Source organism: Anopheles coluzzii, chromosome 2 (genome assembly GCF_943734685.1).
Source record: "Anopheles coluzzii chromosome 2, AcolN3, whole genome shotgun sequence".
NCBI classification, from domain to species: domain Eukaryota; kingdom Metazoa; phylum Arthropoda; class Insecta; order Diptera; family Culicidae; genus Anopheles; species Anopheles coluzzii.
In genome coordinates, this window is record NC_064670.1 from 46,038,034 (window position 1) to 46,063,887 (window position 25,854).

General features: G+C 42.6%; 1 protein-coding gene across 1 annotated transcript in view; it reads left to right on the forward strand.

Moving 5' to 3' along the window:
- Positions 1–25,854, forward strand: part of LOC120951865 (uncharacterized) — a 100,547-nt gene that overhangs the window by 14,181 nt on the left and 60,512 nt on the right. The window contains exon 3 of the mRNA XM_040370844.2: positions 22,052–22,233. Within this exon, the coding sequence (XP_040226778.2) occupies positions 22,052–22,233 (182 nt within the window). The remainder of the gene's footprint in view (positions 1–22,051; positions 22,234–25,854) is intronic.

Here is a 25,854-nt window from a genome sequence, read left to right on the forward strand (position 1 = left end):
ACACTTTTCGTACAGGGTACAGCGTCTTGGAACGGCTACAGCGACCCTCCACACTTCAGCACACTCGAGCAGAGACACTCGAAAAGAGTGTGCGGTGCTCTGTTTGCACTGGTCATCTAACGCAAGCTGATCCACTTTGGACGATCGACGGCTCCCCGTGTCTGGTTGTACAGTGTCTGGTTCTTCTTCGGCTCGCTGATCGGATCAATCGATTTGTTACTAAACCTTCGCCAACCCCAAACGCCAAACTCATCGTACCTCCCGGATATTCAATACCGTTGGAACTCGCGCTCTTTCCCTGACTTAGCCAGAGTAGCCCTCTTGTCACAACGGCTACGTACCATCCGAATCACTCCAAAACACGGTCCCGTCTTCCTGATCCCGATCAGTTCAGCCTTACATCGGCAGCCGGTTGTGGCCAGTTCCTTTCCTTTCCATACTGTGGTGATACTGTACATCAGTTGTGGGTGGCCAATTATTTGCGTACATCAAAACCAATATTTTTCCGCGATGAGTGTTGTAAGTGCAATCTCCCAGATCGCTACAAGTCGCGCGCGCACCGTCACTGTGCAGCGTATTGGTGGATTGTGCTTGTGTGTGAGGTTGATTTTTTGTGAGTACGTTGCTGCGAATCAACGTTCTGATTTTTGTTGAGTTCATTTACGTTTACTTCTCGACAGGTACTTGTACACCACGCGCAGCTCGGTTATGTACGCTTATCTTGGGCTCGCTCTCGCTAAATCCGTTTTAAGGAGGTGCGCTCTGCTCACTCGTTTCATGCATATAGCTTCCAAACCCCTTTTTGGACACATAATGTTTCAGACCGTTTGTGCGGTGGTGTATATGGTGCGTTGTATCATTATCGGAAGGTATAGGACATGTCATCGTTTCTGGTGTACGTCTTCTGAATTTGCTTCACTCCCTAAATTTTACACAGACTATCACTTTCTGGTTGCCGTTCTATTGAGTCTTTGGTAAGGGAAAACAGCTGCTCACCGCTACCACAGTTGTTTTCTGCTGTTGTGAACTTATCACCAGTTGTGATCGATGTACGAATTTTGTCACGAGGAAAGCAAATGATCAGAAAAAAAAAATCAGGAAAACAAAAACGGAAAGCGAAAGAAATCAAGATGAATTAATTAATTGCAGCGTATTCTGGGATAAGGCTTGTTGGCCCTTTGTGTGTTCTATCGTTCCACCGCTAGGGAGATAGAGCATGCGCGAACCTTACTTACGGTGCCATACCGATATGCGTCTCATCTACCGTACTGCATCTTTCTGTGTGTAGTCGTTTTTGCTTAAATTTTTTGGCATCCCTCTACGCTTGTTCATTTATTTTCGATATGCTTTACCTTATTCTTCCTCAGCCAACGAATAATAATGAGGTACACATTCCAGCCTGCTTTACAGCATCCCTTAGTTCCGCACAACTTCCATCCGGTTTCATTCCACCGTCTTTAACAGTTCAGTTGAACCTTCTTCCCATTGGCTGTGAATAACCAACGCTCACGTACGGGGTGACAACAGATTATCTGCATTGGACCACGCCACCGAACCACATCGGGAGCATTAGGACGCTCGAACAACGGCGCCTGGAGTTGTCAATTAGGGAGCAAAATTGGTACCAAATTTTGGTTAAACGCCTGAATCGTACGAACAGAGGGTTTATATAGCGGGTTTGCTGCATGAGATCAATTGCTGCACCAAAGTGGAAGCGTGGAACCGTAGTAAGAGATGGCTCCTTTTTTGGGATGATAATTTGGCAACGACGGCACCAACGAAGAAAGTGTCGAAGGGTAGCTAACGGTGTTGAAGACGGTTTGTTGAGTGCACTGGCATTTTAAATTCTATTGTTTGCATTTCTTTCAGTGTACGGTACGGTAAAATGATACAAACTTGTACAAAACAGAGTGTATTGGTAGATTGAAAACCTGGTAACTAAATGACCTATTAAAAAATTAATATTCATCACGAGAATATCGCCCAATAAAATCAGACCTCTAATATTCGTCATAACCATTCGACTTACAGTTAATCATCATTATATCAGAAAAAGCAAAAGAATAGAAAAAGAAGCTTGGAAGCTTTAAAGTAGCACGTGCTCTCCGAACAATTCGAACCCCTGCATGATCCTAGTGTTGATTGAGGAAGACTCTCTTAACGTAGGTGTCGTTTTCATTGGGCGTAAGGTTGAGACCAATCACAAAAAAAGAAGAAAACGCATTGGTAAAATCATGCACATCAGATCGAACGAACGAAACACAACAACAAAAACAAACACGTAGTGGGCACATAAATTATGTTAATGATCACTTCAAACTGCCACTTTGGCGGCGCCGGATCGGCCACTGAAGCCGTTGACGGAATACAATAGCGTTCCGACCGCCGGGCTAGGCGGGAAGCTCAAGCGCCATTGAGAAATGAAGAGACGTCCTGCTTTGAAATGGTTCAATTGGGTTGAATTAAAATTAAATGTGCTCCAAACTGAAGGAAGTTGTTCGAAAAGTGCTTTTTTGTTCACATGTTGAACGAGCCTGAAATAAGATATTACGATATTTGGGAAATGTTTTCTAGTTCCACCGGAAATCTAGGCACACGACCACATGCACGTGATGCACGGTTCTCGTCTTAGAAAGCTCAATTGTTTTGCTGTTTGCACGTAACGTTACCATATAAATCGTATTTGGTTTGAATAGTTGTTTGAAGTGCCCGAACCGTTGAATATTATTCTATTCCGGAAGAAACTGCTGAAGACTAATTTCCGGAGCTAGCACGCGTCTTATTTCCTGGTGAGTGTTGGTGATGTTGAATTTTAATTGTTATTTTCTTACAGATGTGTATAGGTGCAGGTGCGGTTTTTTGAGTGTGTAAATAAAATTAAAATGCGTGGTAAAGGTACTGAATGGTTGGTATTGGTATGGGTGTAGAATACTAAGCAATGATCATCATTTCTTGCCAGTACCAGATGGTGTGTGTACTGTTTTTATCAATTCAATCTGTAACTAAAAATATATAAGGAAAATTGTCAAAAGTTAATAATAATTATTCCACCATCCAATCCTATTTGATATTTATTCTGATCACAAACATAGAACTCATGCTGCATCCCTTGCATTCAAATCGTTTGATAATGAACCTTTTTAAATTGTTCTATAGATAAATATTTCATTCAATGTACTGGAGTTTTGTTTGCGTTGACCTGTGAGGCTTATTGCCTTCTCACAAGCACTTGGACATCTATTCACAAACATCACTTGTGGCGTGAATTACTTGCATCGAATCGTCCCAAATCTTTCTTAGCGCGATCCTAAAGCAATCGTTGAAGCTCGCCATGTCCTCCATGTTCACATACATAAACAGAAACAGATAAATGTCTTATCGTCCCATCACCCCGCCGACTCGACTATCTCATACCCTTACCACACTGTTAGCTGAGATGGTCAATAGTTATTTGTTATTGTCATAATTTCTGTTTTGTTAATATTTCATATTTCTCCTCCACGCGTGTGCTTTCGTTTGTATCGTGGATGGAGGCAGGCGTTTGGCATCAAAAACCGTTTGACATCTTCAATCTACGATATTGTTTGTCTGTCTCGCTTGTTCGAACCGTTCCCACCTAACTGAAAGAATTCCAGGCACACGTAGAGCTGGTAAGGTGGTTACAGATTCGATACGGCTCGTTATAGACAACCATCATGGTCATCGTTTTGGATTGCCGTGTTTGCCGGTTAACTATAAAACTGAAGATCACAGATAGACCGGTGCGGGCGAATTGGAAGAAAGCGCAGACCGCAGTACCACATTTTCGGAAATCTCTTTATTAATCTTCACCTTTTGCTGCTTCGATCAATCGATCGACATTGTACTGAAATTGAGCCAGCCGCGGCTTGGCCGAACGGTCGAACAAGGATGGGTGCAGATTTCGAGAATGTTTATTTTACAGTCAATCGAGCTCAAGGGCTAGATTGTTTGAAGATTATATTATTTCAATCGATGCGTTTTTTTCTTTCACTCTATTCCTATCTTTACCTTGTTTCCTTATCGTTTTGACATCAAAAATAGCTTAATAGCACTGACAAAACAACAAACGCGTTTTGCGATATTGGTCTGCTTTGCCGCGCGAGAGTAGAAGAGTTAGATAGAAAATGAGATCCATTCCACGTTGAATCCCTCTGTATGGGCAAATCAAAAAAGTAAAGAACATATTTTCACACAGCTGAATTGAGTGAGTGTGGAGTCTGATGTGCCTCTCTTTCCGTATTAAAGCGAAAAAGGCTCTGACATGAGGTGTAAGCAATCATAAAAGCTTCTAAAATTTCAGATGGAATCTGTTTCTATCGGCCATCAACAGAATCGCCCGCTCGTCGAAATTAGTCTGCCACAAAAACGCACCAGGAGGTCACCGCGTGCTCGATGCGGAGAGGCTTCGCTGTAAAACGTATTCTTCGGCCCGAAATAGATTCGTCTTATAGTCTCGGAATGTGAGGCATGCTGGGGCTTCATACATTGATGCGCTCACCATAGTTCAAGTGCTGATCGCGAAGGGGCACGGGCTCAGCCAATCTAGGTCGTACGAACCCTTCGGGTTATTTGTTTGTTTAATGATGACTCGCACTCGTGGCGGATTAGTATCGAAAGTGATATGGGTTGCGCTGGAAGTAAGCGTGTGTATGTGTATGGGCGAATGAAAGTCATCTTCTAAACAGTGCGCACGATGGCCGATGCAGAGCTTACAGCGTCCCGTGTCTGAGGACAGGGTGCGAGGATGAGTCGATCCAAAATGACTAAGTGTTTATGAAACGAATGTGAATGCTCTCGAATCGATCGATCGGAGCACTTGGCGAAGATGTAATGGACCCGATAAGCACCGTGGGCCTAATAATGTTCCAAAGTCCGGTTGGCTGAGATCCCATTCGGGACGACTTTTTCTCCCCCCACCCCCAGTCTGCCGATGGAGGAGGGAACGTGAAGTAACGTTCATTTGTTTTCGATGGTATACGTTTTATGCTGTGCTATGCTTAACCTTGATACATAGTAACTGATTATTGGGTGGAAAGGATACCGTAAACAGCTCGTACCGAGAGCCATACTGTTCTTGGAACTGAGACACTCCACCCGGGCAACTTTCTCACCCCGGCAAAAAGCATGAGAAAATCCGGTCCGACGGTGCGATCGCGTACGCTAATGGATAGTATCGGATTACGAGTGTGGCATTTTTAGTTAAGGCTGCACAAATTGTTGCTCCGGTTAGCGGCTGCTGCTGATGCTGCTGCTGCTGCTGCTGCTGGTCCTGCTGCTGATCTGTTCTGCGCAAGCACCTTCCGCCAGCCAAGATGCTTTCCCACTGCTCGTGCTGCGATAGCGTCATGGAAAGTAATGAGTTGCTGTGACTATCACCTCGGCGTTACACAACCCGCACAGCGCACTGGAAGAGACGAAAGACCATAGTGCACCAACTGTGCAACGGTGACTATCTCAGACGCTGTAACTTCGACTGTAACCGAATACTCGGCGCCTCAAATAAAAAGCTCTATAAAGGCTCAGAACTTCCGAGCCACCGTCGCGCACATAGCGTTGCTTTCATATTTTAAATGAGCTTCTAAAGCGTACGTGCAGACGATTGTTGGCTTACATCGCCACAACCCTCATTCCATTAAAAGTCGAGTAATGCAACACTGCGGCTGACCACATCAGGGGAGAACCCACTTACCCGGGATAGCCTCACGAATGGCGCTCGTTTGCGAAAAGATTTGCTTTTGCACATCATCCGCGGCACGGTCCATTGTCTTATCTTTTGCTGAGCTAATTACCTTTTCGGTCGAATTCGAAGGCGTCGGTTTTTTGTTTTTGTTTGCTGCGACAGGGACGGGTACGCTTCGCGCTGTACGGTACTGAGCAGAGCGTAAGGAGCCTCTTCATTTTTAATTACGTGCCTAACCCGTTACCACCAATGGGACAATGGGTGTGATTGTGGCGTGGGAAAATATGAAGTCCAATGGGGACAAACTGATGCAATTGTGAATATTAACCGGTTGGGAATAATATACCTCCGTTTAAGTATTGTTCACATTATCGCACTTGGTGCAGTGAATTATGTTGTGGATAATGTTAGTACAATAACTCATATTCCTTTCTGTTTGTTGTAGTACGAACGTCAATGCTTTTATATTTTTAGTGATTTGTTGTAAGATGATAAATATACCTAATTTATGTTTTAGTTGTGGATTCGCATCAATCACCAGAAATAATAGATGGTTTAGTAATAAAGATAAGTTAGAATACTGCTATTTAAATGTATTCCTTCGATACAATTAAATAAATAGTGACTTGTTTTGTATTTAAACGTTATTAATACAAAAAAATCTCTTTACCAACACAGGCTTTGTGATTGCTTTGTATTTACTGTTAACAAAGTCATCTGAAATAGACAAAGTCATGGTTTGTTTATTACATCTTCCATCAGGATAATTCCAATGGCGCTTCGCTACCGTTTTATTGAAGCCGAATTACTTCACTTATCCTTGCTAGCCATCCACTGCCATCTTAGTTGAACCATTTACACATTTGCATATAAACTGCGGCTTCATGTGAATTCCGTGGAATAGGGCATCATGCACGAATCATCGGCTGGATGTCGATGCACATGTGTGTGCCAATCTGTCTGTATGTGTGAGCAAAGACGAAACACGAAACCCACGCAAGAATGCGAACTTTGCTCAAATTCTGTGCTCCCCATTAAGCACCAATTACCATAATGTTCCATTTTCGGAAGCATGAGAAAAGTGGCAACACCACACAACAGATGCAAAACTGGGGAACATTTCCATAATGAGCAGGGTATGAGGGCAAGCACGTCAAGACAAAGCAGCGCGCAAAGCAACACGCAATCCAATGCGAAATCAATTGTTCACCAAGCAAAATGGGTACACTGGCGCTGGTTTGGTTTTATCCCATGTAGTCTTATTGTAAAATCCTTTTCCAGAAACCAGACAGAGAGTATGTTTGTGACTCCGGTCGCGTTCGTAAGGAAGCGTTGGAATTTTGAAATAAAAATTGCAAAATTAGGATAATTAATGAGGATGATAGCAGTTCTGATGGAATTTTTCTGTGGGTGTGCGTGTGTGTGTGTTAAACTCTGTTTAAGAACTGTTTTTTCACAGTTGTTTTCGATATTGTTTATCTTGAACTACTTACACTTAACAATATTGCAAAGGAAGACTTCAACGATAGATTGACGACAAACTTGAGAATGAATGTTTTGATTGGGACATACAAGACATGCTCTCGACCTGTAGTTGTAACAATAGGAACAGGATTAATCGGAATAATTTTCAAGCACTATAACTTCACAACGGTCACACACACACACCCTAAGTGTAACTCACAAGTGAATTGTGTTGCTCATAAATTACGTTAACCATTCGCTCAGTGCTCGCTCAAATCTGCTAGGGGCTGTAGAAGCACGAAACACAAAAAAAAAACAGAAACAAATGCTCCACAAAGTTCCACTTTGGAACCAAAGCATCGATGCACTAGATCAGAGATAGAAGGGCAGTAAATTGGTTGTCATGCAGAAGGAGAGGAGGAAGCAAATCGCACTTCATCGGAGTCAGCGTAAGGTGGGCAAGACGGGAGCTTGTGGCGCTGCCGTTGAATCAGCAAAATAAACAAACAACAATTCAATTTACATTAGCATTCATAAATGTCACCAATATCGGTGTTTAATAAATTACTCAAACAACTCAGCTTTCAAGTGCCCTCCGCACGCCGACAGCGTAAAAGAAGGATTGCGGGAGGCTTGGGGAAACCTGAAGAGGCGTTGGAATGAATAGACACGATTTAATGATGGCGCAATAATTCAATGTGCTTTATAGTGCGGATATGTACGATTTTTAGAGAACTGAATGAAAAACTAACAAGAAAAAATATATGTTTTTATTATTGAGCAATTCTTAATTTTCAAACATTGTTTTAAAACATTGTCACGCCTCACTATTGGTAAGAAAACGGGACCCTACATCGACTTGAAGCGTTAAATACTTTTCATTTTGTTATGGAGGGCTTTAACTATGATTCATGCCCAAGCCAAGCCCTAGTACGATAAATCACACATAAACTTATGGCGAGTTTGCTTTATCTAACGCTTTACGCGATTGTGCATTGGGTCGATATGAACAGTACCACAAATGGCCGCTTTACCTTCCAACACAGAAAGAAACTAAACTCGACTGAAACGTCTCGCAAGTTGTGACGTGTCGTTGTGTTGCTTCGCTCCAGAAGTGAGACAATATTTGCAATGCTAAGCGTAGGTACTAACCTCATCTCGGGGCAGCATGTAAACCAACCATCCGGTTCAATCCAGCCTCACCACATTCAGCTAATAAATTAAGCATCGGGAAATATAGATTTCAATGTTTTCATTGCGAACAAACTCATGCTCTTCGAGCAGATGGACACCGCTACAGGATGGAAGTCAGATGGTTGAGCAATAAATTTCCCTATCGTAAAGCGCAAAAAAAAACAAACGCTTACCATCTTATTCCAATCCGCTCAATGCAAGAGAAGCTGCGATGATGGCTGATCATCGTCAGTTTGAAACTTAACGCTGAGCCACCCGTTTTGATAGTAGTCGACCGGTGTCTTGGTAGTGCTGCTGCCTTTGCGGTTGTTACAGTCACACCGAAACTCTTCACTCGATCACCCGATGATTGGTGTTTATCGATTCCTTGGACGGTGGTTTCGGCGCGGGAGGGGTGGGCGCAAATCACTGACCGAGGGGTGGAATTTATTTCCATTTTATTATTCAATGAATTATGCAAATGGTGAGCAGTTTTTTTTGCACGATGCTCAATCCCGGGTGACGCTGCATACGGATGCAACCTGGAAATCGGATCGGAATTGAGGTCTGTCTTTGTTGTTGTGTTGCTTCGTTTTCATGTGCTACTGACAAGGGAACGATATTTGCTGAACCAAGGATGGATCGGTTTCGGAATGGGGTACATAAATAAACATAAGTAGTTGGCCGACGATTTTTGATTCCCCGTGGCGCTGTTCGGTTGGAAAACGCTGTTGTTGCAATTCGTGTTGGAAAAATTGTTTATATCAGCTATACAAGTAACGTTAATTTTGCTATTTTAATCGTTTTCAATAAAATAAAACGCTATAGATTGAATTAAAACGTATTATACAATACAGCCAGTTGAATTATTTTAGTGACTTCAATACGTTACATGTAAAACATTAGGTAGAAGGCATACGGAAATATAACTTTTTCGAAGAGTTTAGATTTTTTTTGCATACAAAATATGGCATATGGGTTATACTATTCAAACCACCTTCTAAAATCACTTACCATCACCACCTTAAACGACTCCCCAATTTATGGCCCGTTTTGGAAATGTGCAGCGTCTTAGTTGCCACAAACCGCCATGGAAAAAAACCGCACAAAGCAACGGCTCTACACCGGCCCCGGTAAATAGGTCGCAAATTTATGGGCTCACGCTGATGCTTTATGTTTTGTTGTGGTGTGCTGCGTTTATGTTCACGCGCGCGCATAAAGTCACAAACTTGTCGTCACGGTTTGGAAAAACGAGGTAACGGTTCGGGTGGTTTGTTTGTTTCTAGTTAAATGCTCACACATCCCGAACCTACCACTAGACTATAAATAAACCGCAGCAAACATCGATAAACAATGATGCTAAGATTTGCAGAAGGAACAAGAAGCAGGAAATCGCCTTCGGGCTGCAAAGTTTCCGAGGTGCCTAGGTGGGAGCATTCCGGCAACTGCAATTCCCACACTGTACGTGGTGCTACTGTGCATTATGTTCTAGTTTCGATGTCACCTAGCCCATAAGTGTGATTTTTTGGATTGTGGTAAGGGCGCCCTTCCTCTAAAAGTTCGATCAGCGATCCGTATTGCCCTTGTTGCTCTGTAGTGGTAGCGCATTACGCTGGGCCGCTAAATCTGGTAGCTTGGTGAAATCCATTGCAAGAAATGAGTTATACGATCGCATTTGAATAAACAGCACTTTTCGCTTTCATGCGGCTGAAGCTTTATGGGGGAAGAAAGCCGCCTGGGGACCGGGACCTAAAAGGTGTACACTCAAACCGGGACGGACACTCGTCCCCGTGGGCGATCTACAGGTTGACTAGTAGACGTCGTCGTTGTCGTCGTGAGAAGAAAGGTTGCTGTACTTTGCCTTACCCTCCAACAGCACCGAACGAAGCGCTTCCTTCGAGGCAGGCTAGTGTTCGGTGCATACATTAACATTTAGCATAACGCACAATCCGTGTGCGGGGGTCACTGCGGCTGCACCTTTACGAAGGGAGCTGGGGACTGGGCCCAAGGAAGGCTGGTCAATGCAAAGATTCTCCCCTTCACGAACCGGACCATGGGAAAGTGGCGCAGTTTTGTAGATGAAATACTTGCACGTTGCTACCACAATTACGCCACCGAAAGCACTCCAGGGGATGGTTTATGGAATGGCGATGGGAAATCCGATCGGCTGCGAGAAGCAGTGCAAAAGCGATGCCAAACGAAGCAATGTCTCCCGAAGGCAAGGATCGATCGCAGTAAGGAAAGAAAAATAACAAACGCAAGGAAGAAAACTTCCTCGCGCAGGGTAATACACGTAATTGAATCCAGTGGCGGTAGCGATCGCGATTGATGCCGATCGATGATGATCATTACAAATGATGAGCGTCGATCGATCGCGCCCGAAATGATGTATCTTTTTTTGGGCCCTCCCGTGAAAACGGAGTGAAACATGTTCATCATCCGATGCGGTGTTTAGAGCCGATAATGTTTAACGTAATTAATTTGTATGATAGCCAAAAATTTATTTTTACCAGTTCAGCCGCTAAGGCACAGAGGCACCACTCCGGTTGAATATAATATTATGTTTGTTTATCGCGTTGATAGGCGTTCTGCTACCTGCAGGAAAGATGGTTATGATGGATGGAAAATATTTAGAAAATAACATACTATTCAGAATTGGAAGCAGTATTGAAGCCATGATTATGATCTCAATCGAAAGATCAACTAGTTTGCCCGATTTGCCCGAATTGTAGAGGATTAGGAAAGCAAAGGGCAAACCTTCGAAAAGGAAATACAAACGAAAGACGTCTATTGATGGGCCGCTCTTCTATGGATGGTAATTTATACGTCAGCGTTTCAACTGGATTGCTCTGTTAATCACTCTGAACCTAGGATAGGACCGAAACAGATGCTACCAAAATAATATTTTTTAAGTGAAGGTGATAGAAAAAGCTATTTTAAAAATAATTTAATATTAAATTATTAAAATAACTTAAAATAACAAGCTCATTCGGAACATTAAAGGGTAGTCACTTTACGTTGTTTAATTGATACTTAAATGAAATTTTACATATTTTAACAGATTTAAACTAGTACTTTCTGTTTGAAATCCCATGAGATCGGTAGTGCACATCGCACACCCTTTCCTCGCTCGCACGGGTCGTATGCTACCCCAAACGGCACGGTGTAATGAGTAGCCCTTGCGGCATATTATGCTACCGGAGTTGGTCGCGATGCGCGACTTGGTTTCGTTCTCACTATTCACACACACACACACACACACACACACACACACACACACACACACACACACACACACACACACAAACACACATCCTCCAAGCCTTCCCCGTCTGCTCTTGTTAAGCCTTCCCACAACCGCTCTAATACCGCCACCGTAATTTTAGCCTTTCCCGAAACTACCGGTCTTACCCCAAACGGTTGTTTTAATGATGCGGTGGCGCGGGACAGCGGGAGCGATGGAGTTTGTTTTCCCATTCCCTTCTTTTATCCTCACACGCGCCTTGACTGGGCGCCTCTTGGTTTGCTTACTCGTCTGCCGCCGATCCTGGGCCGGGCACAAAACTCGGCGCTCGTTCGATCGGACCCGGGCTGCTTTGGCGGCCTTGTTCAGTTCAGGCCCATCTTCAGCCCCCCGTCCATCTTGCCACGCCCGTCGCACAAACATAATCCTACTGCCGGGGCTTACCAGTCTCCGCCGACTGTCCGCTTCCCATCCCTTTTGCCGTGCGAGTGACGAGAGTTAAGTGACGTGGTCCACGTAATAAGAGGGTTCCGGAGAGCGAAGCGCGCGTGTGTATTCGATGCGAGTTATCCTAAGGCTGCATTTCGGTTGGCGCTCTTGGTTGCTGGAGTGAGTGTGTGTGTATTAGTGCGGTGATCGGATTGTGAGTAAATCGGTTTCGGTGGTCCTGACTCCAGCGGCCAGTATCAACGGGGTGTGCTCAAATTCCGAGAACGCATCTTACCAACTTCTCTCATTTCCGCCATACACCTTTTTACATGCTTTTTTTTCTTTCCCATTGCCTTGTTTGCCTTCAGCCGGGAGTCAAAGCTAGAGCGAAACGCTGTGCATTTTTTTTTTACATGACCCGGACAGTCGAAATCTGTACCGGCCAGTAAAGATTAACGTTCAATTCGAGCGCTGGCCCGTTCGTCTCCGCCGGGCTTTATCGGGATGCTCAACTGCACGGCTTAAGGACGTCCCTCAGGAGCAGTGGCTGGACGAGCCGCTGGATGGATGGATGGATGGATGGATGCATTGCATGCTGAGGAATTGTGTTTTAGTGATTTGATGGTTTGTTGCCTGCTGTAAAACCGGCCCCAGTTCCCAGCAGTTTACCGGTGCGCGGTATCATTATCTTGCTGGTGCGGCCATACACCGCGCATCCTTGAACGGCAAATTGAGTCTTGAGCGAACGGTATTGACTGCGCGGGAGCCGCCACCGGCCAGCCAGTATTGGTTTCGTTTTAATAATATTAATTTAGTGCATACCGCAACTGGGGCCGGGCCCGTTCCCAGGCACACACACGCCAGTTAGCCATTTGCGAATAGTTGATGAATGTTACGGGTAGATGTTTTTGCCGCTAAAAGTTGTTGTGGCGACGTAAGATGGTAAATAATTAAGATATTAATTAATAATGTTTTAGCATAACTATTTTACTATATTTTAGCTTCACTTACTAAAAATTTACCTTTTTTGCTTTTTTTAATTGGCCAGTAAATTTTAAATGCATTTGCTATTATGATCTAACATGTACTGTTCGCACGTTTCAGCTTCCAAAACTCCTAAAACAAATTCTACATTGCCAAGGCAAAATGGAATATGTTTATGCTACTTACATCCTTTCCTGATCGATTCTCATCGTTGTCAGTCAATCGATCGATCACACGATCCAGGAGAATAAAAACACTCGCGGCCAACTCACACAATCGGAGAAGCTTAGCAGTGGTGAGGCAACGAGGAGAAAAAAATCTCGGATAACTGAGGGCTAAAACATTTGCAACTCTTTGCCGTCAGAATAGACGACACGGGCGACAAAGGGAAAACAACGGGGTGAAGCGGTCTTTTTCCGTGGTCGGAAAGGACGGGAATGCATGCCAGTTGCAGCAGCGTCATCATTATCGTTCATTATCGGTAACAATCTCTAGCTTCCAGTGTTGCGGCCGGCGAGCTCTTCCCATGCTTTTAGCGTCTTATTTTCGTCTCGGTTCGGACGGTTCGGTACGTCGTTATTTATTCAATGGCGCCTTGACGATCGCCAGCGTGAGCCGGAGGCTCGACGAAAGGCAACAGCAACGCCCGGTACGCCACGCCGAGCCTTACCGAAGCTGGCGTGCCCTGCCCGGAAGGAAAATGTGCCAAACGCTTAGTGAGTGAGCGAACGAGCGAGCGGGTAGCAGCGGGAAGCTCCTTTCGGAGGGAACCTTGCAGAAGGAAACACGGTGCTTTTTGCCTGAGCTTCTGGAGGACACATTCGGCCGCAATATTTACAAGCAGCCCGGGATCCGGGGTGTGCTGGAGAATTGCAAGAATTTTTCGAACCAACCCAAACAAAGGCCTAGATGGCGAGTGCGGTCCGAAGGGCGATGTGAAAGCGTGTGCACAAGGAGATTTTTGTTTTTGTTTGTTGGTCGTTTTTGTCACGCGGACATAAATTCGAGCGACCGATTTGCGCACCGCGTGTCCCGTGTGACAGCAGGGAAATGTTTGCCGTGGTAACACTTTATTTTCATGCTTGTAGGAAAGCAACACATGGCTTTTGTTTCTTCGGCAAATGTGGTAAAATTGTTATTGTTTGCGATTTCTACACTGGGGATGCTACATTCATGCCGACTAACCCACGAGTGCAACTAAATTGTAAAAGTAAATGTTTTATTTCTTTGTTTGAGATGTTACTCCTGTTTGCTACCATTGTGTACTCACAGATGCGTACAGCTTTTGATTTTTTTATTTAATTAATGAAAAGACGAATATTCAACACTTAAGTTATACATAAAAGATATTTGAAGTACACCTGTTTTATTCTATTCATTAGAAACAATTAATGTTGTTAAAAAAATAACACTTAAATAGCCTGGTTTTTAATAAATTTGTTGTTCAGTTCATTAAACGATTTTTAAGACTCTAAGAACAGTTACTTGTTAAAATTCAATGATTTTACCAGATCAACAAATGCTCTTCGGTTTTTTTCATAAATATGGCATATATTACTGACAATAAAGATATAGCTTTTTATAATAAGGATTGGACATTATCTACATCTAAACAACATATTCTTTTTTTACCTTTCTTTCACAAAACAACAAAACAATAACGTTTAGTTAATATTCACTTTCATCTCATATGGATGATTCATTCCCCGAATCAATACACGAATCAAAATAGATAATTAATGGTAGCAAAGCCAAAACGACTTTGCCCTAATCAACCAATCCGCACACATCATCAGCAGTATCGACATGTTGGCGGCACCGACTTTATGGCCTATCGGAATGGCCCAAAGAAATTAATAACAATTTTAACTCCGAAGCGTGGTATCCTTTCGTCTGCTTCTGTGCTGAAGCCGTTATTTGGTCCCTTGAAGCAAAAATGCTGCTATCGGCCTCTGGTCGGTAGTGCGGGATCCTTGCTGGTCGTGCGTTAGCATTTATCGCAAATGGCCGTTTGGGTAAAGTTTTATTTATCAATGGAATAATGGAGGCGCAGGATTGCGTGCGGCCTGTACTGCGAGCGGTGGCAGAACATTCCAATCCACTCGTGTTGGGCGGGTGGGAAAATGCTAGTCCTTGGCAAAGCGAAACGAGTGCGTGCGTGGTAATGTAAGGGTGGGTTGAAAGTTTTCTCACCCTTTTGCGCTGTACTTCGACACAGGATCCGACACCACATTGTAAAGGTTGTGTTGTGACTAAATGCATACAAAAACTTGCGATCTGATTTTAAATTTTGAACTTATAAAATAATTTCAAATCAGGTTTACGGAACAAAAGTGTTTACAATATTCCAAAATACAGTTGTCTTGCAATAAAACAAAAGCAACCACGTTCACTTTCCGGCTCACCTCCATAAGGCACGCATCATAAATCGTCCCGCACAGCAAATCGCTCAAGCCTCAATCATTTTCTGCGCGACGCGTAAATCGCATTGCGTTAAACGCACTTTGCCCATCCTTTGCCCGAAACACAAGCGGATTCTCCTTTCAAGCTGACACGAACCACATCTTTTCCCACAGATCTGGATGTTCTGTTCTGTCTGCCGTGTAGACAAGTGAACCGCAAGCGGAACATGCTAACACAGTCGGTGGATAAGAACCCTTTCCTTTCTGTGGGCGAGCGAGCAAGTGAGCCGGTGAGCCATAATTCTGGTAGAGATCATTAATTGAGAGGCTGCAAAATTAATACCTGTTTTGTGTTTGCGATCGATTCGTCTCACCTTGGATGCGGAACGGTTTGTTGGAGAAGGAGAGGAAAGCAAAAAAACGGCAAGAAAAACATTCTTATTAGTGGGTACCAAACAGGGTATAAGGTAGAATGGATATTGTTCGTTCGCGTGTTTGCAGGACAGGGAAACACCGGTGCAATATTACACAGAATGAGAATGATCTCTGTTTGCCAGCAAGAAGGTTTGCATTTGCAAGTGAAAATAATCTAAATATCTAAATTTCTTCTTAACAAAATAACTGAAAAAGAAGAATGTAATCAGGAAAATCTAAACGCTTTACCGAAAGATTTACCAGTCATCGATTTGATCGTGCAATCTCCATCACAGAGCCAACTCGCGGTCGCGGTCAACTGACCGTAATTAAGATCGTAAAGTGCGCCCAATCTCAACCGCACGCACCACACCATCGGCGTAGAGACAAAGCAACACCAACACAGATCCTCGATACCGGTCGCGGCCATCGTACAAAAATGCAAAAGACGAAACCAGCGATTGCTTTCGACTTCGTTATCTGCAGCTCTTTTCACAGCGTATGGGGCAGATTAGAGTGGAGTATAACGCAAAAAAAACCGGCGAAGAAGGTTAAGATTTTGGCCGGCCGAATGGTGCAGGGAAATATGGATCATTATTATCGATCGTACCTTCGCATAGTGTACTCGGGCACGCAACATTATCTTTACCGGCCGCGTGTGCATATATATTCCCTTTAGTTCGAAGTATATAACAAAAACAACCTCAAAACGACTGAGATAGCAGCACCGACATGGGCAAGATGGGCATCGATTGGTTGTGGTCATACACGTAGTAGGCAAGGGAAATTCCTTCCATGTGGATTATGAGCGGTTGCAGTGTGTGACTTGCGGTAGACCCAGAGGAAGGTGACTCTTGCTGGTGCAATTATTTTTAAACGCTATAGGTTGTAAATTTAGAGCGCAAAATTATCAGTTGTCAAAGCAAGTTCTGTGGTGTTCTGTTCTGTGGGGCTTATGAAGGGGAGGGGAGGGGGAGTAGTAGATTAAAGCCAACGGAAAACTTGCCTGCCACCCGGTGTCGGTAATGATCGCTTATGAAAGTTTTAGGAAGAGAGGATCGGAAGAGGCTCTTTTTCGCTTACCCAGCAAATTGCCAAGTAAGACTGATTGGTGCATGATATATCCAAGTTTAATTTCATTAAAAATCTTTAAATACATACAATTTGTATATACTTATATTAAACTTTATACATAAAAAATCTAATGAACATTTTGTTTGGATTTTACGAATTTGAAAAGTAATTTAAATAAATAAGTTTTCATTCTGTTTATTCTCGTGAACACATGATAAGAACATCATATTGCATCAATGTTGAGCATATAGAGGGTAATATAACTCGTATTATTGAATACAAATTTAATGCTTCGTTGGTTAATTATGGCACCAAATTGAATACACATTACATATTAAAATAGATTCTTTTAACATCATTAGTTTTTAATACATCAATAGCTTTTATTCATTTTTGAACAATTTTAGAAATATCAAAGCATTTAAATGACAAAAATAGCTTTCTAACTCAATGAATATAGCAGAGCTTCTATTATCTTAATTTCATCTTTTGTGAAACTGGAAAAACCGAAAATTTATATAAAATGCGTGAAAATCAATACATCGTGAAAAAAAAACATCTTTCTTCAGTTAAATATTACATCATATTCATACTTATTTCGTACATAATAATCGTTTATTGGATATGGATAAGACAATTAATAATCAATGAACCAATCAATTGGAAACTAATTGTATTGTATTTCTTAGTTGCGAGTCCGCCTTATAATGGTTACACAAGCTTTAGTAATAATAATAATAGTAATAGGTAAAGACTAAATGTTATACAAATCGTATTCGCTCTCTGAATTGTCGTGTCGTTTCATTAAAATCAAAATGTCCTGCAAGTGCATTAAATTCGCGCATCATTATCGTAATGGGTTCATTAGATCCGTACTGCCTTTTTAAAATTAGTTCTTAATAATTGTCGATTTCTGGTGGTTGGCCTGTTTGCATTTAAATTAATTTGTTCCAATATTTCCGGACAGTCAATATTTCCACAAAGTAGGTCAGCAATGAACAAGGCTTGCGCATTTCTTCTTCTATCAGCGAGAGTCTCTAATCCTAGCAGTGTTATTCTAAGCAGTGTTCTAGCAGTAACTAATGTTGTTATTCAAATAATTGATTCCAAATGGATTGTAAATATGTGTTTCATTAATTTTATTAAACTTTTATTACTTTTATTAAATGCTAACAACTTTTGCGTCCAGCTATTATCATCTAAAATGAATCTGTTTTGCTTTTCTTCACTTTTCTTCAACTCCTTCATACTCACAAAGTTGTTGTTTTTGAAGCGTCATCAGCGTCGCAATGCAACAAATTTCCTATCATTCTCGGTGCATCAATGAACAAAATAGTTGATTTCCATTTTATTGCTTTTGCGACTCGATATAGAGGAACTTTAATGCTATTCCCCCTGTCGGAATATCGACTTCATCCACCAAGCAAACTAATGTTTTTCTTATTTCCCGAAAAGTCAAACAAAAACCTCTGCACAAATCAAATTACCAAGGCGCCTAATTAGTTGCGATTCTAATAGTACCCGTCTGTGCTCGGACCGAAGACTGAAGTGGATCGCTATCGTACATCGTCACCCGGCCAATGAAGCAAGCGCAAGCTCCGAGCAGGCGTTGGCGTCTTTTCTTTGAGCAAGAATGTCGTCGATCGTTCCCTTCACGTTCGGCAACGTTGCCCCGCACTAATCAAAGTTCGTGCAGTTTTCGATCTACTTTTCGGAACCTTTTGCACCACGGCTCGCTGTTGCTGCTCGGCCTGAACGGGGATTCTTCCGAGCTTGAATATCAGCCATACTGCACTCGATTTTTGGCTGCTTTTTTGAGGTCAATCCACAAGAGGTCAGGGCTCGTGGTGCACTCGTTCACTCACTTTAGCACTTACTTTCAACCGAAGTAGCGGCCGCAACAGCAGCAGCCCAAGCCGTTCAAGTGCAAGTGCCAAGTATGTTGCCGTGCCACTGCAAAGGCGTCTGGATTCCTCGCCCAAGAATTCCACCAGCTCCACACCACGCGAAATGGGCTGCAAAAGTACAAAAAAAAACACACGATGCAAGCTCAATTAAGCACCGCGAGGGAGGCTTCGAGTCTCAGCAGTTGTTGCTAGCCCCACGCGAATGGACGACCTGTTCCATAGCTTAACTGATCGCAACGAAGAAGCGCAACGAAATGAGCGCTACGGCGACGATTCGTATTCGAAGAAGATTACTCTGCAAATGTGTGTGTGTGTGTGTGTGTGTGTGTGTGTGTGAGTGTGTGTGTGTAAAAGGTTTAAGCAGGGTGGAAAGTTGGAAACGGGCAGCAACTTTTTCCACTACCACTATACTGAACGTGGGGACGGCATAAGCTTGCAGCCGCATGTCTGGTGGTAGATGGAACATGAAAGTCACAGTAATTCGCACAGCCGCACTGGGCGACACGGTTGACAACGACACCTAGGAAATGGGTGAAAATGCATGGTGGTCGCTTGCACGCGCACAGGGATTAGGGAGAGAAAAATGGGCAGCTAATAGAATGTGTCGTAGAAGGTAGGGGAGCTGTACGGGCAGATGGGATGTACGTGTAGGGTGAATGCTCACATTGGGGTCATGCTGTGTCGACAGGGAAATTTATACAAATGTCACCAACGTCAAACGCTACATTAGAGTGAAGTATGTCGGTAAGGGACGTTTGGTTGTGACCGGCCCTAAACCGGGACCCTTCGGTTAGCATTCTTCTTGAGCATTTGGTTGTTTGTTTGCTTCCATGGATTGGAATGAAAATCGTAGCTGCATTTTTCAAAAGATTGATAAGTGAAGAATTTCGCAAATATTTTTGCTTCGCATAAAAGCATTAACAAGGTGGAGAATATCATTTTATCATTGGTGATTATTGTTTGAAAAGTATTGAAAGTGCTCTTCTCCCATTGATTAGTATGAATTTATAACGATGTGATGTTGTGATTTAGCGATATTTCAAACGCGATTCAAACGCGATTAAAGATAATTAAAGAATTTGGGAATATAAATGTATTCCACATCGTAGGGAATCGTATTTTAAAACAAGGTAAGCAACTTGTTCAAGAATGAAGTTTCATAACACGTTACAAACACATTTCATAATGCTACGCTGATTATACGGAACAGCTGGTGATATAAAACCATTATATGCACACACATGAAATTTAATTATCTTAAGCTCGAGATGAGACAAGAAAATGCACCACCAAAATAAGTTCTGCATATGCAGCATCGACTATTGCCTGGGAAAATGGGAACGAAACCCATCCCAAAGGTCCCACAAGGACGAATCCATTTCGACTGCAATTCAACCCAAACCATAGCATCTTTAAACCACGATCTTCGCGATCGCGTTCGGACGATTCATTTGTACGTTTGCGTGTAAAATCACGCGATATTTGTTACAATTTTAATGGGGTTTTCTTTTGCCAACAGGACGGGGTTGATCTTTTTTCGCGATCCTCCCGAACGACCGAGTGTGCCAATTTCGTTCCCTTTCCAGCCCCTGGGCTAGGTTTATTTCGGAACGTTTTCCTTCGGGGGTGCTTTGCTGCACCCTTTCGCGCTCGGGGTTTCGCGCGCGCGCGCCCCAGCCAATGTTTATGTACGATTGTTTTACTTATCCCGGTGTTTTTTCTCACTTCATTTTTCTACACCCTCTTCTTCCACCAGAATTGGGCGAATTATAGAAGGCAGCAGCGGAATGAAGACGAAGGTGCAGGCAAGCACAGCGGCGGGAAGGGAAAGTGTTGCCTGTGTGGCCGAAGCGATCAACCGAAGCGACGGTGTATATTTGTAAAACAACGCACCGAAAACGCTTAACAAATGTGTTCATTTATCTGATTGTATAATAAGCCCTATTATTACTCTTGGTATTATTATTTTGCTTATTACTGTTATTTTCGTTATTATTATACTGCACCAGCGAGTGCGGACTGCAAGCCGGGACTGTACATTTGTGCAAATGTGTGAGTGAGTGAGCCAATTTCTTCTCTTTTACATTAGGTTCATCGCTTTCCGTTGCATTCAGATCATTTGAATCTGTTTGGCCAACAGTGACGTGTTTGTACTGAATTTGTGTTTTATTTTAGTTTTACGCTTTCTTGCTGCTCGTAATGGAAATAGGTTCCCGGCGAGCACTGTGAATAAACTGGTTCACTGCTTGCCTTTCGATTTCGTGCATCTAACCCAGCATGCAGTTTGGCTGTTTCAACTTCCTTTTTACTCCAAACTTTGACGATGCAAGGATTACTCTCGACATGCGACCAGGCAGGGTCATTGTACAAGCGTGAGAACTATTGGAAATTCAACCCGCTGACCGGCGGTACGTTGCGTGCGCTCTCGCATGGGCTAGGTGATTTAACCGGGCGCAACAGCCACGAACCCCTTGCGCTGTGGACGGACGGATGGACCCGACCACAGATCATGATGAGCGTGATGGAGAAGGTGACTTTTGATGCTTAGCGGTTAAGTGGTCACCATTTTCGCTACTATCAGTCAAATTCGTAGCACCGTTCGTAGCCGGTCGGGTTGTGGTTTGTTGGTTGGCCTCAAGGTTGGGAAGCCTTATTTTACTTTGATTGCGGAAAAGCGTGCTTATGATTGCGCCCGGGCGCTCCAATATTTTCACATTTCCACCATCCGAACAAATTCATCGTCCGCCGTTGATCGATCGTCGGTACCAGTGCCGTACAATTTTCGCTCCACAGGCGTTTGACATTGCACTGTTAACGCCATTAAATGGGGCGAAGGCGGCACTTCTTCCGCTTGAACAATCAATAAGCTGGCGTTGGCCGCCTCCGGTGATTTTCGATCTTTTCGGCACCCTTCGTTATCAACGGCCATTATCGACGACAATGGATGTGAGCTGGTGCTGAATGTTGTTGCATCGTTTTCACGGTTGTTAGTCTCCCGAAGCCGGTACTTTACTTTCCAATAAAATCATTATTCGTCATTATCTTTATTTCTATCAAGCTGGGTTCAGCGCAGGCGCAATATTACTGAGCAATAATCTTCGCTTAAACAAAACTTGGCTGTAAATGTGTGAAAGTGATCCACCATAGAATATTTATTATACAAATTATTTTATGTGCATAGACGATGACTTTATACATAAATATTGTGTAGTTGAAATAAATTAAGCTTTAATATAATTATGTATCTCTTTATTTATAGATTCGATGCAAATAAATCCACCAAAGGCGCTTCGAAGCTGAGGCGCGATCTAATCAATTCCGAGATTGCAAACTTGCGCGATCTCCTCCCGCTTCCCCAATCTACCCGACAGCGGCTTTCACAGCTCCAGCTCATGGCGCTAGTGTGTGTGTACGTGAGAAAAGCTAACTACTTCCAACAAGGTGAGTATTTTTTTTGCTCTGCATTAACTAACAACAAGGCTGTTGTACATGGCTACGCCATGCACTTTGATGATATATTCCGAAGGTCAACCCGGCGATAGCCTTTGCCGATCATTCTCCCCTGGTACGGGGGAAAGATCCATATATCCTTTTATCGCACAGCGCACACTGTATGCTGATGCGACTGATGAACGTGCTGTTTTTTTTTCATCTACACCAAGTAAAGAGAAATGAAAAGAAAAAGTTCATTTGTTGTTGAATATTTCATGAAATCAAGATCATCAGGCAATCCAAGATTGTTGCTACCGTTTCGATCATCCGATCCACCTTGGCTTCCGATGCTGGGAGGGTCGCTGGATTGATTATTTGAACATAGTACAAGGATCATTATTGCCGCACGCTACTGGTTACTGGTTCAGCAACCGTCCACTGCTCAGCGAAACCCTAGCAAAAGCCACCAACTGGGATTGCAATCAGCCGGTGAATAAAACGCTGCTAACACCTGGACACGATCTTTGTGGGTAGATAAAAATTCAATTTGTGGTGTTAAGTAAATTAGTTTCGGATTCTTCGGGCTACCGGGGAGACCATCCTTCCCGGTTTTTGTTCGCGATGAGTGGTGAAAAATCTATTCCGTTGGAGAATAAACTTTTCTTCCTCGCAGGGTTTTGTTCGATTTGTTGCTAGGTATCATGAACTACGCCTAGTTTGTGGTATAATAAAAATTGATTACTCACTGGTGAGGTGTTTCTGTAATGGCCTTTATAGATTTTGTGTGTGTGTGTGTGTGTTTATTTTTTCATTGTAGCATTCGGCAGACATCAGAACAATTTTTTCCACAAATGACACTGAATACGACACTATAGATATAGATAGACGAATGTTTCAATGACAGTTTATAAATAAAAGGTATTTTTTTAGTTTTTTGAGAAACACCTAAGCCCTTAAATCAGCTTCACATTGAACATAAAACAAAATCAAATATTTTTTACCTTTGTAATTTGCCCCTACCTTGACCATTGCCATCTTAGGGCATTAAAATCATAAATCAAATCACGATACAAACAGTTCCAAAAAAATCAACGATGTTCATTTTGAGCTGCCTTGGGCATATGCAAACAAGCGAACGGGAAAAACAAATCTTACTTATATGCGTATGAACATTTCCTAAGGTGTTCAATGCTGTGTTGTTTTGGCTTAATTTTGACCATTGGCTAAGTGATCGATGATCAACCTTTCGCAGTACGTGTCAACCTTCGTAGATAGCATAGACTGCCATAAGTCCAAATCGGGTGCTCTAACTATGCTACGTTGTCATCCCTCTTTCGAACTGCGTTTCGCATAGCAAACATAAACAATTTTTCTTCCGTTGGTTCCGTTTGTTTGACCACAGAATTAGAGTTACGGTCATTTCGAGGGTGACAATGTTTGGGTGGATAGGGTGGTATGGTTTTGAGTGATTATTTCTAGAGCAAATGTCAACCCCGTCGAGCGGTTGGCGAAGGGTGAACTTAGTGACACTCAACAAATCGATTGGAATTTTACCGACCTGCAGACAAAATAGAGCACATGTGCTGGCGCCAATCGGACGCTTTTTTGAGCGGGTGTTTGTACTGGAAGTTTGGAAACGATCGCTAAATGATGCATGAAACAGAACGAGACTGGTAGTGCTGCGTAAAGAGAGAAAATATACCCTGCTCCACCTCTTCGTTGTGTCGTTTTTTTACATCAGCTCAAGTCTTTTGAAAATCAGTCAAAATGTTATTGAAAAGGTCAATAGTTCGGGCGACGTTGTACGACATTGTTGTTATTGAGATACATTTTTTTCGGGGGTGGATGACTTAATCAGTACGCGCGAAGAAAAACACGTTAGTGTACCTGTGATATGATTTTCAAGGGCTGTCAAATTGATGGATCTGTACAAATATTGACAACGTTTGACTACGAGCCATACCGTAGAAGAAATAAGGGTTGTCCACATGGTTTGATAATCTATTAATGATATTTCATGAAAATATTCCGGACTGATATTTTTACAATCCGTTGCAATTCTAACAATGAAGTATAAATATGTTCTATAAACATAAACTAAACATCTAAAATAAAGGATAGAACATCTAAAATTAAGGATATTTTGTATATGATTATAAGTGCCATCATTTTTTTTTAAATTTTAACCTTTTTTAAAGTTTTTTGTTTTCTGTTTCATTGAAACAACTCATGATAGGTCAAATTTTGTGAACGTTTTTGGTCATAAAATTGATGTTATTTTATGGTTCAGTAAAATTCATATTTAGCTAAAATAACATTGACACTTCAAAATGACAGTTTTATTAGGATGCACTGTGAATGTAACTATAATTCAAAATGCCTAATAAGATTTGATTGAGAAATTATATTATTTTTGTATAATTTACCTAAAAAACTATGATGAGCAGCAATAACAAGAACAGAAACAACAAACCGCTTCAAAAGCCAACCACTAGGCAGCACAATTCTTCGTTCCTTTTAACGCAATTACAAGCATACAAAATCAATTATTTTATTAAATTAAACGCTTTAATGTGCAGTGTGCCCGGTTTCTGATTCTTCCGTGGCACGTGTTACTTGTTCATACCATCGAAAACAGAGTTAACGAACAACAGCCATCGAGTGTCGTTTGGGATTGACGTCGCTTTTCTTTTCCCCTATTTTTCGCCATCGAGCATCATATTTAATCGGACGTCACTTACGCTTGTGCATATGTACGGTCATTGGAAAAGGGTAAGAAGGTTTGAAAAACACTTCACTTTAAAATCTGCTACATTTGCGGTTGGTGGCAAATGCTATGTCTATTTAATTAATTTCATCCGTAACGATGAACGATCAACCGTTTCAAGAAACCACCCATGAAAGGCTGCACAACTAGATGATGTTTTTCCCCTTGCTACAGGTTGGAAAAAAGCTTCTAACTAAAACATCCTCCCTTCTTACCTACCCCTTGTTTACAGGAAATTGAAATGAAACAAGTGCACCTACACCTCTGGTCACCTTCTTATCCAACACGAAATGACCATAGCTTCAAAGAAAATAAAGCATTCTTGAGGAAGCTACCTGTTGAAAATCGATTCGTCATTGGATGGATTCCGGATTCGTACCGGCTGTCGCTTGGCGCACGTTTCGATCATACGAAATAGTGATATTCCGTAAAGAGAGAAAAGAAGCAACAATTTCAGTCGCTCATTTTCCCTTTCCACACCAAACGAAAGGGCAAAGAAATCGATAAAATGGCTTCACAGATGGCTAGATATTTTAATTGCATAAAACAAGGCGAAAATAAAGCGCTCGCGTCAACGATTTAACTGACCCAACATTCGATTCCAACCAATTACAGATAACCGCTTTAAACCACTTTTCTCTTCGTTTCTCCCGACGGCTCTTCAAGAAATATCTTCCATTGCTACCTCTTTGGGCACGTGTCATAACGCTGAAATGCTGTTGGTGCCGATACGCGGATGACACCTCTCCTCTTGGCGGCAACGGAGGAAATGAAGATTGCTCTGCGGCTTGCGTGACAATAATTGGCCCAATGGATGCACAACGCTCCGCAAATCTTTCGCTTATGCTGATGCTGTGTCCCCG